At 41.2% G+C, this 15,887-nt stretch overlaps 1 protein-coding gene across 1 annotated transcript in view; it reads left to right on the forward strand.

The window, feature by feature from the left end:
- The window catches only part of nhsa (Nance-Horan syndrome a (congenital cataracts and dental anomalies)), a gene marked incomplete at its 5' end in the record, with an annotated part of 80,712 nt that overhangs the window by 49,975 nt on the left and 14,850 nt on the right, over nucleotides 1–15,887 (forward strand). Inside the window, one exon of the mRNA XM_079245439.1 lies at nucleotides 15,285–15,437. Within this exon, the coding sequence (XP_079101565.1) occupies nucleotides 15,285–15,437 (153 nt within the window). The remainder of the gene's footprint in view (nucleotides 1–15,284; nucleotides 15,438–15,887) is intronic.

Raw genomic sequence — 15,887 nt, forward strand, 5'->3', positions numbered from 1 at the left:
ATGCATCTTGAAAAGTAGTGATCATCAATGGTCACTAGACCGGCCAATATAGACCACAATGCATTGCGGGCGGGAGCTCGAAGTGGTGCAAGTGACACAAATGTTAAAGCAGGTTAAGAAACAAACATAAATCATTCATTTTATATATTTATTTGTTGAATAAAAATGCAACAAAGCATAAATAAAATACAATCAAAGAAAATCAAATTTTTTAACATGAGTTTGGTTTTAATTTGGAACGACGGATGGTGGTTGCTGTGGTGACAGCCTGTAGTCACGTGATCGCCAACAAGGGGAAGATAGCCAGCTTTGTGTCCGAATCGCCAACAGAATCACTATGTTGTGTGCTAAAGTGTTGTAAATGAGGGGTTAGGGAATAATGTGGACATTCAGACACAGCCGTGACACTGAAGACTGACAGCTGTGATTCATTCCAACAGAACAAACAAGAAGACTGAAAGGAGGTAACATGACAATGATCTGACAAAGGAAAGAAGGAGTATAAATAAATCGAGGCACTAATAAGGAACCGGTGAATTAAATGAAGAAACCAAAACAGGTGAGCTAATGAACAGAGAGTTAAACAGAATATGAAGGGAGCTAAAACAGAAAAATCTACTAAACAAAACAGGATTACAGATCATTTAGTTTAAAAAAAAAAATTTCAGGTTTAACACATTCACACTGCAGACCAGTATGGACCCTCTGGTGAGCTGGTTTTGACACCACTGGTCCAAATGTTTGCCAAAGTAATTACTGGTTGATTAATAAGGATTTACTCTGCAGCAGTGGCAGTTCAATAGAAAACACACTTCCAGTTACCAGGATAAAGTTTGAAGTCAGATAGTTTTAAAACAACAGAAACGTTCGGATGCAGAGTTCATGTGAGCGGCGTGCTCTGACAAAAGAATCGGTTAAGCGTGTCGGTTTGGCAGAGAAAGGCTGATGAAAGATTAATCTCATTTATTATTCTTTTCTTCTTTTTCTTGGCCGTGTGGAAAGGTAAATCCACTCGTGCTGCTCATCCTGCCTGGCCACAGAGAAAACACTTTTGTTTCACCGTTTTAAAAGCAGCCTTCTTCCCGTAAGCGCTGGGCTTTGTGTTGACAGAGCTGACCGTGCAGCGGCAGCTCACATTACTTTTTCCCCTTGTTCTGACTTCAGGCGTTTTCATTATCCTCTGCCTTGTGGTTAACCCTACCTTTATTTCCAGTAAAGCCAGGAATTCTCTCATCTTCCGTTTTTTTTTTTTTCTTTTATCACGTTCCTACCTAAAAGATTCCCGTCTTTCTGAAGGTGCCTCCGAGATGGGAACAAAAGCCGGAGGTCAAAGGGCACAGATTTTCATTTGTGAGACTAATAGGCCAGGTGTACCTGGAGGGTACAGAAAGCCTGAGAGCCTTTCCAACAGGGATCAGCCCAGACACGCCTCTTCTTCCTCGGCTGAGGAAAAGTGTGCCAACACTTCAAAGGTCTAGCGAAAGCATGGACCCTGGCCAAGCTCAGTGGGAGAGCCATTACATCCCAATAGGCGTCAGCTGTGGCCTCAAAGACCGTTAAATAATGTGATATGAGAGTGTGTGCTTCTACTTCTGTGGCCAATCAGGAGGACAGAGCTGTAAAGTGAGCTTCTTGCTGATTTAACAGTTTAAGAGATTTTTAAGTGCAGCTTAGAGCGCAGGCTGTTTTCTTTGGGGTTTTTTTCCTCTTTACAGTGCAGACAGCTTGTTTCTTGTCCCAGGTTTCATTTAAAATCTCAAAATGAATGCAGAGTCTTTACTGCCAGTAGATTTAACCTAATGAATGTGTTTTTTTTTTTTTTTTTTTACATTAATCACATTTACTGGGACAAAGAAGAAGCGAAGTGATCGAGTGACCAATGAGCTGGTGATTTATTGGAGTGTTTAAAGACATGAGCTGACCTCTCGTCTATATGCAGACCCAGTAATGAGGTGCGTAAAGGTCAAGGGGTAAAAGGTTGCTGGATGTGGCCCCAGCTGACCCTGCTGAGCATGCACATCAAGGACAGAAAAATGAAATTGCAGTCACTGGGCGTTTTGTTATGATGTTGCTTTCCTTTGTTGCTCAACAAGTGTGAGTTGGTGAGAGGTGAAGAGGAGGTGAGGCAGGATGGTAGCAGACGGGGTGGTGAAGTGTTTGTCCTACAGACAAGCTGAGAGGTTACTCTGAGGTGATCTTGTGTTCACGATAAACCTTGTCTTTGTTTCACTTTGACTGATGACTGTAAATAATTTATATGGTAAAGCGGGAATATCAGTAGAAATACCCACTGGGATTTTCACAAAAACAACCATCTCTAGTGTTTCCAGAGAAGGTCTGAAGAAGAGAAAATATCCAGCGAGCAGCAGTTGTCTGGACCAGAATTGCTACGTTTACATGGGAGTTTTAATTCCTCATTAATTTCAAATAAAAGTTAATTCAGCTTTAAACTGATAAAAAAAATCTACCATGGAAACACTTAATTCCTAACGCTAAATTTCTATTTGAAATTTAACTTAACTCCGATGTAAGTGTCTGGTTTATTCGCATTTTAATTCTGAACTATTTATTTCCTCTGTCATGTAAACCTTCATTCCGCTCCAAGTTAATTCAGATCGTTCTGAGCATGCTCGTTACTTTGTCCTGTCCCGATGACGCGCGTTGTTTTACCTCCCGTGTTCGGTGGTCTATCTTTCTTCTCCTTCTCAGTTGCTGCAGAAAGTGAAGTAGTATGCTCGTGTTGAGCTGCTACTTCAAAATTATGATAAAAATAGCAGTGAAACTGGTACTTATTTTGTAGTTTTTACAAGTTACGACTGAAAAGACGAGAAGCAGGAAGCCAACTTTATTTATTTCCAGTATACGTCATACGTCACATGGACCCTCTGTCCAATCAGAACCCTTCCCAACCCGCCGCTCTAAAGAGGAATAAAGTTAGGGCGTGTTTGATGTAAACCTTCATTCAGAATTATTATCTTCATGTAAACTCATAGGAGAATATGTTAATTCCAAATTGTTTAATTCTGATTTATTAATTCTGAATTAAAAAACATCATGTAACCGCATCATGTCTTGTTGATGTCAGAGGTCAGAGGAGAATGGACAGATTGGTTGGAGATGATGGAAAAACAACATGCAATGAAGCTGGAGTTTATAGATTGACTAATCGATTTTTAATTTTTTTAAACTTATTTTGCACAAAATTGATTTATAAAAATGTGAGAAAAAAAATTAAATATCTTATTTTCAATTGACAAGTGACTCTACGTTCATGTGTGTTACGATCACCTACTAGATGACGACACCTGAGGCTCATGCTTGATGCAAATGCCAGTTCTGCTCCCTGGTACAGGAGTGGTCACTCTGACACACCTCTTCTCCTCCGATTGGTTCACTGTTGGCCACTCCAGGAGCAAGCTGTCCTCAACCAGCAATCTATCTTCAGCGGGAAGCAGCTTTCTCCTAGTAGTGGTTGTCCCCCTCAACTTGGCGTTTGGTGGTGGACTTTTGCCTCAGGTTAGGTTGTGGAAAGTGTTGTGTAGTTTGTGTAACCTGTGCTTGGAAATACGGTTGTCTCTCGGTCAAACGACTTCCCAGCAGGATATTCCTGATTGTCTGTGAAGATCTTGACGGCCCGGTTAAGATCTGGTTCTTTTGTCTTTTGCAATGTCTTTGTGTTCAACTGTTTTTGGGTTATTGAAATAGCATGTGTTGGGCAAGCTAGATTATTTAGTTGAATTACTTAGTTTATTGGAACTGTGTTGTTAATTATTGGGTTTTGATCTATTGTTCTCCAACGATTGGGTTTCAGCAATTCCTCTAACCCCAACACCTGGTGTGTTGCTACACTCATCACTGTTTTGTTTTGTTTTTATTACTGTGAACGCATCAAACTGTTTTTACATATCAGTTCAAATCCAATCAAATCAAACTTTATTTGTATAGCACTTTTTGTGCTTAAAAACAATACAAAATGCTTTACATTATAAAACAATTGACATCAAAATAGATAAAACACACACACACACACATACACCCATAGTCCCCTTTCACCCACCCACAACCACCCTCACCCATGCCCTATTAGCCCCTATAACAGTTAAAAGAAGATGAATGGCCAGGTGCATTTGTACCATATGTGCACCAGATAAGGAAATGATATTCTCAGGGAGCCTCTACACAAAGGGCTACCCCCAACCAAGTCCATTACCATGGGGGCCACCCGGGTCCGGGCAGACAGGACCCACGCCACAACTGTAAGGCTGCAGCGCTGGATCCCAACCCACCAGACAGGGACAGCCCCCACTGCTCAGCATTGTCATCATGTTTCTCAGTAATCTGTTTACTCCATTAAGATACACATCTGCAAGGATCCTGAAAAAATACCAAAGTACACACCTAAATGATGCAGAAGATGGACAAAATCCCACATAGCCATCTTTTGCCATGGCCATAAATGGAGCGTTGGGTCTTGTAATGCCAACATGACATGGTTTAACCAGCACAGCCTACCTGAGTCCTGCTGCTGACCATGTCCATCCCTTTATTAGCACAGTGTAGCATTTTCTGATGGAAACTTCAAGCAGGATGATGCACCATGTCACAAAGCTCAGATCATCTCCACCATGACAATGAGTTCACTGTCCTCCAACAGGGTTGTTGTAATCATCCCTCTTCTGGTTCAAACTGTCCACCATTATGCCGTGTCTGAGGGCTATGTGTGGTCTTGTGTTGGTTGAAGATCTTGACTTCTTATATAAGCATGAAGAAACTCAGCCGTACAACCTTGCAGAATATTAGTAGGCAAGCAAAATCCAGGTGGCTTAGACATCCATCAGAAACTCCACTGGTTGCTCTGCTTTGGTCTCCACCACCTCCTCGGGGATGTTGCCTTTGTCTTAGCTGCAACATGATTTGTTTAGTTCAGCTGCTGGATGTCGGTTACAAGATTGAGGTGTTTGCAGGAGTATTGCAAGAAAAAATCTACAGCTGCTGTAAATCTTCCTAATTTACATTCTGTTCTTCTCCTTTCCTTTGCATTTATTCCCGTGAACATACTTTAGTTGAACTTCCATGTTAATGGCACATAAATGTGTTATGACACCGTAACAACTTTGCCTGCTCATTACAGCACAATAAAATCCGCCACACGCTCCCGTGAACATTTCACAGGCCGGAAAAGTTTTACAAGGGAACCGTTTTTTTCTGAAGACGTCAGACATTTAAACCTTTCTTTAACACGTCCTACTCTGCTTCTCCTTAAAACAAAAAAGCTGCCATCTCTGTGAGTGAGAGATCTTCTTGCTGGCAGCATGCCTACCCTACGATATGCACCACTCTGGGGGTTTCAGAATGGAAAGTCTTTCAAAGCAACTGCAGCCTTCTGTCAGACTTTGTAATGGTAATATGAAGCAGCTGAGAAAACAGGCCTCAGTCACATACTGCTCCTCTTCTGCAGCTTGGAGCATTGGCCACACTTCAGCAGGATTTCTGAACAGCAGCATGGTCTCAGATATTATCCAGATTAGAACTCAGTCAGCAATTTAACCCTTAAAACGGCTTGATCGGCGACACCTCTGAGCGCTGTCGTTCATATGAATAAATGAATGAATGAAAAATACTTTATTAATCCCCAAAGGGAAATTCAATCATTTATATTGTAAATAATTAATATAAATAATAATAAATAATATAATAATATATATATATAATCATTTATATTGCGAGCAGTTCCTCAGGAACATCAGAGTGTAGCTTTGTGGGGTAAATTGTTATGTTACCCTTCCTTTTTATTCCAATCCACAGTCAGTAAGCAGACGCTTTTCTCCGAAGCGACTTACATCTGAGAGTGAGAGCAACACAAGTCAAACAGTAGGGGACAACATATATAAGTGCTTATCAGACTGCTGAGAGTCCAACTAGACAGTGCAGAGCTAGAGGCAGTGCAATATTTGTTTGTTTGTTTGTTTTTAGTTCCCTTCCCTCCCTGCAAAAGTCCCTTTATTAAAACCAAGCAGCAATCCCCATAGACTCCCATGTTTAAAAAGACCAACTTCACAGCAAAATAAACATGTTTACAGCCTGGTACAAAAATCAATTTTAGCTTTAATAGGCAGGGTTTCCCTTCATGACAACTGTAGGGGGAGTGAATTTTTTTCTAACTCGCCCGTTTTAAAGTAATTTAATCTCAAAGTTCGGTATATTTAGAGGCGTGTCTTTTTTGATTGACAGGTATCAATCTCCAGCTTCAAGTCAGAAGAACGTAGAACAACCGCGGTTTTTAGATAGTTAACAACGTGACTTAGCTTTAGCTCCGTTAGCTGGTTAGCTCCTGTTATCTCCGAGTTAGCTCGGTTAGCTTTTAGCTACAGAAAGCTCGGTGTTTGCTCGATGTCAATCATCCACCATGACGCTCACAGCTCCCCTCTCAGCTCCACCTCTTTGCCCATATTTGTATTTTCCGGGTGAAATGACGCATATGGCTCTGCCAAGATGGCGATGGTAGGAACCGCCCCCCGAGCTTCATTTCAGCTCTTCAGAAACCTACGGGTGACGTCCATCTCTTTATATACAGTCTATGATTAAAACACATGAAAAGGTTTGAGGCCCATTATTCTTCCTTGAGTATGAAAACAAGGACATCCTTTTTTAATGTCGTGATGTGTCATTCTCCTCTTACTTCCATGCATCTTTTCCGTTGCCATTATTGTTAAGTAATCTCACTATAAGGACAATTTATCAGTCAGAGAGCTTAAATCTACAGTAATATTCAATCAGGAGTAGCTAAAGATCAATAAGTGAACAGAAGGCGCTACGTTTTTCTGAAGGGAACAAAAATAAAGCTCCACCATTGCTGGAAAAAAGCCAAGAAGACATTTCTGATGCACGGTGACGCCGACAAACTGCTCCGTTTGTTGTGTGGCGATAAAACTAAATGGTAGCATGAATAAGCATAAGTAGCAAAAACCATCTGAAGGAAAAAATGTAAACATGTAAATGGTTTCTGTCGTGTGTTTGTTTCTCATGAAAGCCAAGACTTGAGAGGATTAAGTACAGATGAGAGAAGACTTGTTCACTGTTGGTCTGTGTTATTTCTACGAAGTTCTGTTTGTAATAAACTCTGTTTTCTTTGTTATGGTTGGCCATCATGCTGCTGTATCTATTGATACATTCATTTTACGTCTTTTTCGCCAAATAATCTGACAGTTTAAGAAGAAATAATGTCTGGATGGTGCCTTGGATTTGCAACTTTAATCTTCTACCTGGGTTTTTTTACATTAATATAAAACAGGCAGACCAAAAAAAAGGGAAACTATCTCAGAGTTTTTAGGGTTAAACATTACATGTGTGTGTTTTGGAAATGCATAAACATGAGAAATACCATAACTCTGCTGAGGAGTTTGACAGAAGAGGAAAGTGTTGCGCTTGTGAACATCTTTGTTCTTGTTTAGAAGAGTCTGCACGGTATGTGTGTCTCATTATTTCCCACCAGCAGAACATTGTGTTTACTGTGAGGTCATGCTTCTTTATTCAGTGGAAACAGTGATATCTGATGGGACCCCCCCTCCCTCTCCCTAACTCAAGCTCCCCCCCTCCTGCACCTCCCGGCACATGAGCAGACAGGCACTTTTGCGGTCAAGGCGCTGGTCCAAGATCTGAGCGTAAAGCAGCGTCTCCTGAACCACACGTGTGATTTCATTCCACCACCGGGGGAGATTTCATGTGTGGGCTTGCAGCGCTCTGACCCTAAATCAGGAAATACAAGCAGACTTTGATACGCCGCAATTCAACGAAGGCAACCGCACACACCAGCGCTGTTCTCCCCCGAAGCGCTGACGTCATGCTATCACATAAAAGCTGAATGAATTAAATGTCAGTCAGTTTTGCCAGACTGTGAATGGAATCAGCTGTCATGATGCGCCTTTTATCGGCTTCTCAGACACATAATTACCCAACTGCTGTTGAGGGACATTTAAGCACTTCAGGAAGTCAAATGGTGGTTTGATTCCAGCTGAGCAGCTGTCTGCAGAGGTACCGGCCAGGTGACATGAGCAAGAGCCCCGTTTAAAAAGGTGTGGCAGGAAGAGGGAGAGGACGGAGCTCTAAAATTAGTCTCAGTTGTGAGTGGTCCTCTCAAGCTAAAAGCAGAATATTGCTGAGTCGCTGTTTGCTTTAAAGGTCCCGTATGATACAAAATTAACTTTTTCTAAAGGTTTTCTAACAATCGTGTGTCTCTGTATTCTGTGAATGAGTCCCAAAGATGACAAAGTTCTGTCACCTCTCACTTGCTCCTCTTTTTAGTGAATTTGTGCTCAAACTGGTGAGTTTCATATTTGCCTTTGTGACTTCAAGAAGGCGAAATAACCCCCCCTGTTGTGGATGGATACTGTCATTGATCCAGCTAGCTGAGCCTGAACTCTGTAATCACGGAGTGGGTGCTATCGTAAGCTGCATCCAGTGATTTACCCTCAATTTTGTGCCCTTTTTTTAAAAACAGAAGAAAAAAAAAGTTGCCCTGAAACAAATTGTTTCAGAAAAAGTTACCTCTAAGACAACTCTATTCAGTTCTCATCAAAAATCCATCAGTATATTTGCTCATTGTCACATAATTTCTGCTCTTCGGCTTCAGAGAAGGGTTATGAAATGACTAAACCAGTAGCCTACTGGCACACAGACTAGTGAGAGACAGGCTAATAGACATATACATACTGTATATCTTTATTATGTCTAAAGATGTCTAAATACGCAGCTGATGGCAAATTGCACCAGTGAAGCACAGGTAACTTTAGCTCAGCTGCTGGACCACGTAGGTACAGTATGTGTAGGGGCGTTTGTAATTGTAAAAACAGCATCACAAGGGGTTTAGAAGTGGGTCTACTCAATGCTGACTGAAAAAGAAGTGGCTATACTCCGTATACCTGGGTATACCCTGGACTACACCGCTGGCTGCATCCTCTCCTGAAAAGGGAACAGATGTAAACGTGGATGTGGACAGGCATTACTCATGAACATTTAAAGGTTTAGACACACAAACTGCCCGTTCTCAGTAGAACTCACGAGAGCAACTTCTGGACTGGCTGAAATGAAGGACCAAGGCTAAATTTGGGGTAAAACAGTTTTAAAACAATGTTGCTAGACCTCTGAGACTCATATAAAATTGCTGAAAACATGTTTAATATGGGACCTTTAAAACAAAGGTTTCAATTGGAGGAAATCATGAAGATTTAGATCATCTTATAGCTGCAAAACTAATATTTAGAAAAAGTTTGGAGGATTATTTTTCCATTTGTTTGAGTGTTTATTTTAGAAACAAAGGTGCTGAAATAAAGGTATTTGTTGGCTTTCATTGTCTTTGAAGCCACATGGACTTTGGCAAGTTTTCTCTGTGACGTGTCCCTTAAAGAAGGGTAATTCAGCATCCATCTTGCATCCTGTCTCTTCTCTGAGTTATTTCCAGCCAGTAAAAGTTTCTTTCTTCATTTCTTTCTCTGTTTCTCCTTTTCTTTTCCTACCTCTTCATGGGTTTCTCTAATGAATCAGCCATAGTGCACATTTAAAACGGCCAGCGTGTTGATATCCAGGTGCTGGTGTGTGTGACATGGAGCTATGAAGTAAAATGCAGCTTTAAAGTGACGCAAAGTTTCCTGGGGAAACAAGTTGTGAAGTGTAATTTCTCTGCCTTGAGACACTACTGGGCAAAATCTGCTTCAGAGTAGTAAATAATAAATGCCACTGCACCACCTAAAAGTCAGAAATGCATATTTTTAAAAAGGTCATGAAGTTACATGGTTATAACAAAACTTGATTTGATGATAGCGACACTCGGAAACATTTAAATACAAGAAAAACAATGAAGGTTGACAGTGCTTTGGAAGGTAAGGGTGTCAGGGTTGGGTATAATAGCAGCATCAACAAAACAAAACAAAAAAAAAATTTTGGGCGCATTCCCAGTGGTGCTTTTTGGTCGTCTTCTACGGATATTATGGTTCATTTGCAGTAGCTTGAATGCTTAATATTTCTGTCTTTATCAAAACATATTTAATAATAATCAGATTTTATTATGTCATTGTTTTAGAAATAAAAATACAAATTCAATAAATTACTTTTGATTGTAATATATATGAGGGTACCAGGAAATTATTTTGTAAAGTTTTTTAAATCATGTTTTAAATATCAAATAAACTTAAAATAAAATAAAATAAAATAAAATAAATTTTAAAAACACCTCCTCAATATATATTATATGGAAAATAAGTCATTTTATGGGCTTTTTCATAAAAACAGTGACATCATGGTGTTAAATAACCCCCCCCCCCCCCCCCCCCCCACACACACACACACACACACACACACACACACACACACACACACTCCCTCCAATAACTGCTTGAACATTTCATCATGTCCCATGTTGAGCACAACAGCTGCAGTTGTTCCACTCAGGGTTTCCTTCAGCAGATTATCTGAAGGCCGTTGGGCTGCATCTTCATCTTCTTGCAGATTGTAAACAATCTTGTGCCCCACCTGCCGCCGTGGGACCAGCAGCAGCAGCAGCAGCGACCATCAGCTGGGCGGATGAAGGCTCAGAGCGGATTACCGGGGGGGCAGACGGGTGTTATTGTGTCTACTGGCATCGGGATTCGACTCTTTGTGCTTTACTAATCAGACATCACAGGACTTTCTCCAGAAAAACACAGATTCTTTCTGTTTCTAACGAGCAGATTTGAGATGGCATCTTTTTCTTTTTGGGTGTGAACAACTGAATCATCGTAGCAGTCGGTATCTGTTTACATCTGGGGCTTTTTTTTCCCGCTTGTTTTAGGTAAGTTCAGTCTGTTACGTGTTTATCTTGTAGTCAGAGAAAACAGCTGTTTTTAGATGCTTCAGGTATTCGTTTCCTGCATGAAACGCGAGTGATTAAACTGACCCATGTTTTAATCTCCACCTCCTCCATTTTAGCTCATATCACCTAAAATATTGGATTTAAATTGTCCAGAGAGGCTCAAAGATGCCGTTACTGATCGACTGAATCGAACAGACACTTTGGTACTTCACATTAAGCTAAAGGATGCTGCGATCCAGCGTCCTGAGCATCTTCTGGAATTCCTCTACATGATGCCACGTTGTGGGTTACGCGATCAGTGTTGCTTCAGCAGTTCAGATTATCACTCCTCCTTTCCCGTAGCTCACCATGAATAAATTATTGGCGGCCCGAGTCAGGAACCGTCTGGACCATCTGTACCCTGCACTGGCTGGGGAAGGGGGGGGGCACTGGGGGGAGGAGTGTGAGCAGATGTTCCAGAGATGAAGGGCAGAGAAGCTGCAGAACTGAAGGAACATTTTTCTAAAAGTTTTAATGGGATACATGTTTATTTTGGATTTTAAACCACTTTTTTTTTTTTTTGCTTTTCATGCACAACTAAGCAGAAAAGCTCCGTCTCATCGTGCACACAGACGTGCAACGTGCAACTCACCTGTCTTCTTTCCTTATCTGACATCTGCAGCTGCTCTTTCCCAGGACCCTGGTAAATTGTAGGTGTGCGAGTGTAGTCACAGGAGGAGCTCGACCTGGTTCCTGTCTGGGCCGATCCCGAGTAAATTACAAGGCAGCAGCAGCAGTCTGGGGATGCAGGCTCACTTCCCCCGCTTCTCCTGGCTGGCAGGCCTGATAGGAGAGAGGTTATTGCGGGATATTGCTGCAGATGAAGAGACGGAGGAGGACAGGACTGATAGGATAGTGCAGATAATACCAACGCATCATTTCCACTCAAAAGGAAAGTCCAGAAAAACGGTGCTTCATTTAGAAAGTAAATAAATGAAACAAATGGAGAAAAAAGCTGAGCTGTCAGCGTGGCGATGAGAGGTCGATGAGATGACACAAGCCTGGTGTGTTTTCTTTGGCCTCACAACAGCTGACCGCTGAATTACCACAAAAGGCTTCCCCATATGGATCTCTGCCATCATGACAGCCTCTCCAGAAGCCTTTCCTGCATTCATGCACGCATCGACTAAAGGTCAGACGCTTGCCTGAGCGGGGGAAAAGAAGGACATCAAGTTTCCTCAGAGGAGGGAAAGTTTGAAAGGAGTTGGGTTGAGAGAGCGCCGTCTGTTCCCCACTTGTTGTTGTTGTTGTTGGTAAATGAGGTTTTAGTGTGATGGAGACACTGGGGGTGTCCCAACAGGGCCAACGGGTCATATCTCAGCAGGGAGGCAGAGAGGGGAGGACATGCCAAACATCGCTGGTCACTCCGCATCTCATCACAGATTAGCTGCTTTTCCTTTTACTTGGAGGGTCGTTTAATTCCGTTATTTTTCCATTTCACTAAAAAGAAGAGTTTTTATCAAAGTACACCACATTGCAATCATTACCAGTTTGGAGATGCGTTGAGGTTTCTGCCAGTGAGATGGTTAGCACAGCTTTGATAAGATGGTAATACAGAGAATCCGCTGCAAGATTTCCTGCATTTTTAACATCTGGTTTCACTAAACCAGCTTCTCTGGATGCAGCAACATCTGGCTGCAAATGTCATCATGCTCATGATGAGTTTACTGGTAAACAGTTTGGTGCATTTTCTCACTCATTTATGGTGATTTGTAAACTTCAGATATGGTCTGTTTGCTCCTTCACTGTTGGAAAATCGTGTATTTTTAATCTCCAGAGTCTTTTATCCTGGTTGAATAAAGGTTTAATCTCAAGCAGTGGAGTTTTTTTCAGCATCATCCTGTAAAATTTTACATTGATGAGACAAACTATTAGATGAACTCTTCAAACTTACATTCCCAGGAATTTCTCAGTAACGGCAGCGTGTAACCCGTCCTGCAGGTTTACGGTCCAGCTGCAAAACAAACTGTTTATTAAAGACTCACTGTAATAAATCCACAATGAGTGAGCCATGAAAACAACGTTATTTGTCACATTTTTGCACATTGACGGTCATTTCCATCAGCAGCAGCCAAAGATCAACAAGTGAGCAGAAGGTTTTATGTGTCTGAAAGGAAGAAGAAAGGAGATGTTTTTAAAGCACGAGTTGGGCTGCTTTAGGGAGGATTGTAGGTACCTTCATGCTGCTTTTTACGTCCTTTTTGTCTTTTAAGCCTCCTGAAAGCATCATGTCTGGATGCTGGCGAAAGGTTCAGCTTCTACATTCATTTACATTTAAACAAGAAGTGGACAAAAAAGAAGCAAAAAAGGCTTTTTATGCATTTATTTCTATTTTATTTGAAACTGTGTGGAGATTTGAAATAATTCAGGCTCTAAAATTTCCTTTAGAAGCTGCTAACTTCTGACAGAGTTTATCCTGCACGTCTAACTCAGCTCAGATGGAGACGAAACACCTGGGCGCTTATTTATGCTTTTTTTGTGGGCAGATATTGTGTGTTTTTTTATTTGCAGAAGTTCTTAACCGACCACAAAGTCTCAGGTCTTCACGACAGCTGGTAGCTCTCAGGCTGACTCACTTCTTTTATAAATGATAGAGTAGATAAATTACCTGTGCTTACTGGGAACTGTGGTTTAATACAGCCTGCAGGATCAACTTATTATCACAATTTTGACTATACGAACTGATTTTAGTATTTGTCATTTAAAAAAGAAAACAAAAACATTAAATTATTTTATCTACTATATATTTTATATTCTGTATCTATTTTTTTTTTAATTTTTCACTAAGTTATTTTGATTTTTTTGTTTATATTATATTATGTATCACGGTATTTTATTCCAGTTTTTTTGCTTTTTCTTCATTGTTTTAACTCATATTAAATCTAAATTTATTGCTAAAGCACTTTCCACACAGAGAAAGTGTTTCACATCATAAAAATAATTTATACACATATGAAAGCTTTCTGTGACACAGTCACACATACACACACAGAAACAGAGCTGAATGCAGGAACAAAATGTTCAATTGGAATAAAAGATCTGACTTGATGCTGATGTGAGGAAACAAAACTGACTTTATTATGTTTTTGTAAATTTTTAAAATTATTTACAAATATAAAAGAGGTTAAATGTCTGGATTTTATATCAGCAGTTGCTGTTTTATTTCCTGAGACAAATTAATTATTAAGAGGCTTTTTTTCTGGGATTTCTTAGTTTTGAATCAAGGTTCAGTGGAAGCTTGTAGCAGCTTTGTCCATTTATAAAAACACACAGAGTCAGATCTTAGAGAGACGTGTGTGTGTGTGTGTGTGTGTGTGTGTGTGTGTGTGTGTGTGTGTGTGTGGTGAGGAAGGTGCATGTGAGGCGGTGCTGCTTGCTGCTGGTGTTGCTGTGCAGGATGCAGTGCAGAGCACTGGCAGGTCAGCAGGCTCACATCAAACACTTTTAGGTCACTCTGGGGTGTTTTCTGGAAAAGGTCAGGTTGTCTCTGGGTAAACTAATCAATGCATCTTCTGGGCCTGGAATATTCACCGGCCTGACCTCTGGTAGCAGCAGTCAGGAGCTGAGCTATGTCTTTCCTGAATGAAAGAGGCTGAAGTTTGCTTCTGGCTGCAGAACAAAGCAAACCCAGAATGTTCTCGGTCAAAGCTGCCCCTCCTCAGACGTGGAGGTCAGACAGAGCGTGCTTCAGCAAAGCAGGCAGGTCAAGAACAAGCCCAGAAATGTCAGGAAAACCACTGACAGATGTGTTTTGTCTGCTGAAGCAAAGGTTCAGCGTTGTTCTCTTGCGATGAGAGAAGCAGCCTCTCACCTAAAAGTGACAAACTGGTGATGCTGTGTCACACAATTTCGGTCTTAATTCAATTTTTTCTTGAAGAAAACTTGATCAAATTGTGTGTTTTTAAGTCATTTTGAGACTTACACAGTTCATTTATCACATTTAGCTCTCTTGGAGTAAAGCTTCTGATTTTTATCCAGCGTCTCCACACGCTAGGCGTCATCTGAGCCCTGAATCTCTGTAACTCGAGGAGCTGTGAGGGGGTGCCGTGTGATTAGTCCAGGTACTGGGATTAAAGTCACCCTGTTAGGTTCCAGTAAGCCTGGTTGGTTTGGTTGCACTGGTAAACAGCATCTGATTTTACTGGTTTTTATTCCCAGGTTTCAGGTTATAATGAGGCTCCACGTTGCTGCCGCGAAGGAAGGCAACTTTTTTTTTTACTTTTAACAGAAGTGTGGAGTTCACCTTGATGATGTTAACCTGTGTATCATCATAAAGAATGTTTAAATAAAACCTCAGAGATGCAGTGTGTCACATTGTATTTATCAAAATGAAAAGTGTAGGTTTAATTTACATCGATGTTTTGCAGCTCCCACTAACAATGTCTGTGCATTTCTCTGACAGCTGTATCCAACCTGGATGTGGAAAGTAAGCTGACGGCACATTTCCAAGCTCCCTGGCACCAGCAGAGGAACGTTTTGCATCCCTCCACACGGCCAGCATGTGTAGAAGAGCTCCACAGGGAGGCCAGTCTCAGCCTGTGGGCCCTGAACCAAGGTGAGTCCACTCAGGAATACTCCCACCCGCAACAAGGATGAGTCTCCCACTCTGTTTTTATGTGTGTGTCATTAGCAGCTCTTCATTTGGGAGAAAAATAAGAAAGACAAACTTGTGCAGCTGCGTCACACTGTGATTATGGTGTTATTCCACCCCCTTGTGGGATTATTTTGTAAATGCAACAACTACATTACACACAGATTTGTGCACATTTAGTACATGAAAAAATGTCCACCCAGAGTTTGGAAGTCATCATTTTGTCCTAAAACAAAAGAAAACACACAAAGAGATCTGATGATTTAACCGGGTCCTGCAGGTTTTGGAGGTTTCCCTGTTGCAACGCTCCAGATTCAGACTTGTGCACAGCTTGATGTGCTGTATGTCGACATAACCACATTTACAGAGTCAGTCATCATTTAAACAAGGTATTTAATTTAACAGGCGTGTTGC

This window comes from Telmatherina bonti, assembly GCF_933228915.1.
Source record: "Telmatherina bonti genome assembly, chromosome: 8".
In the NCBI taxonomy this organism is placed as follows: Eukaryota; Metazoa; Chordata; class Actinopteri; order Atheriniformes; family Telmatherinidae; genus Telmatherina; species Telmatherina bonti.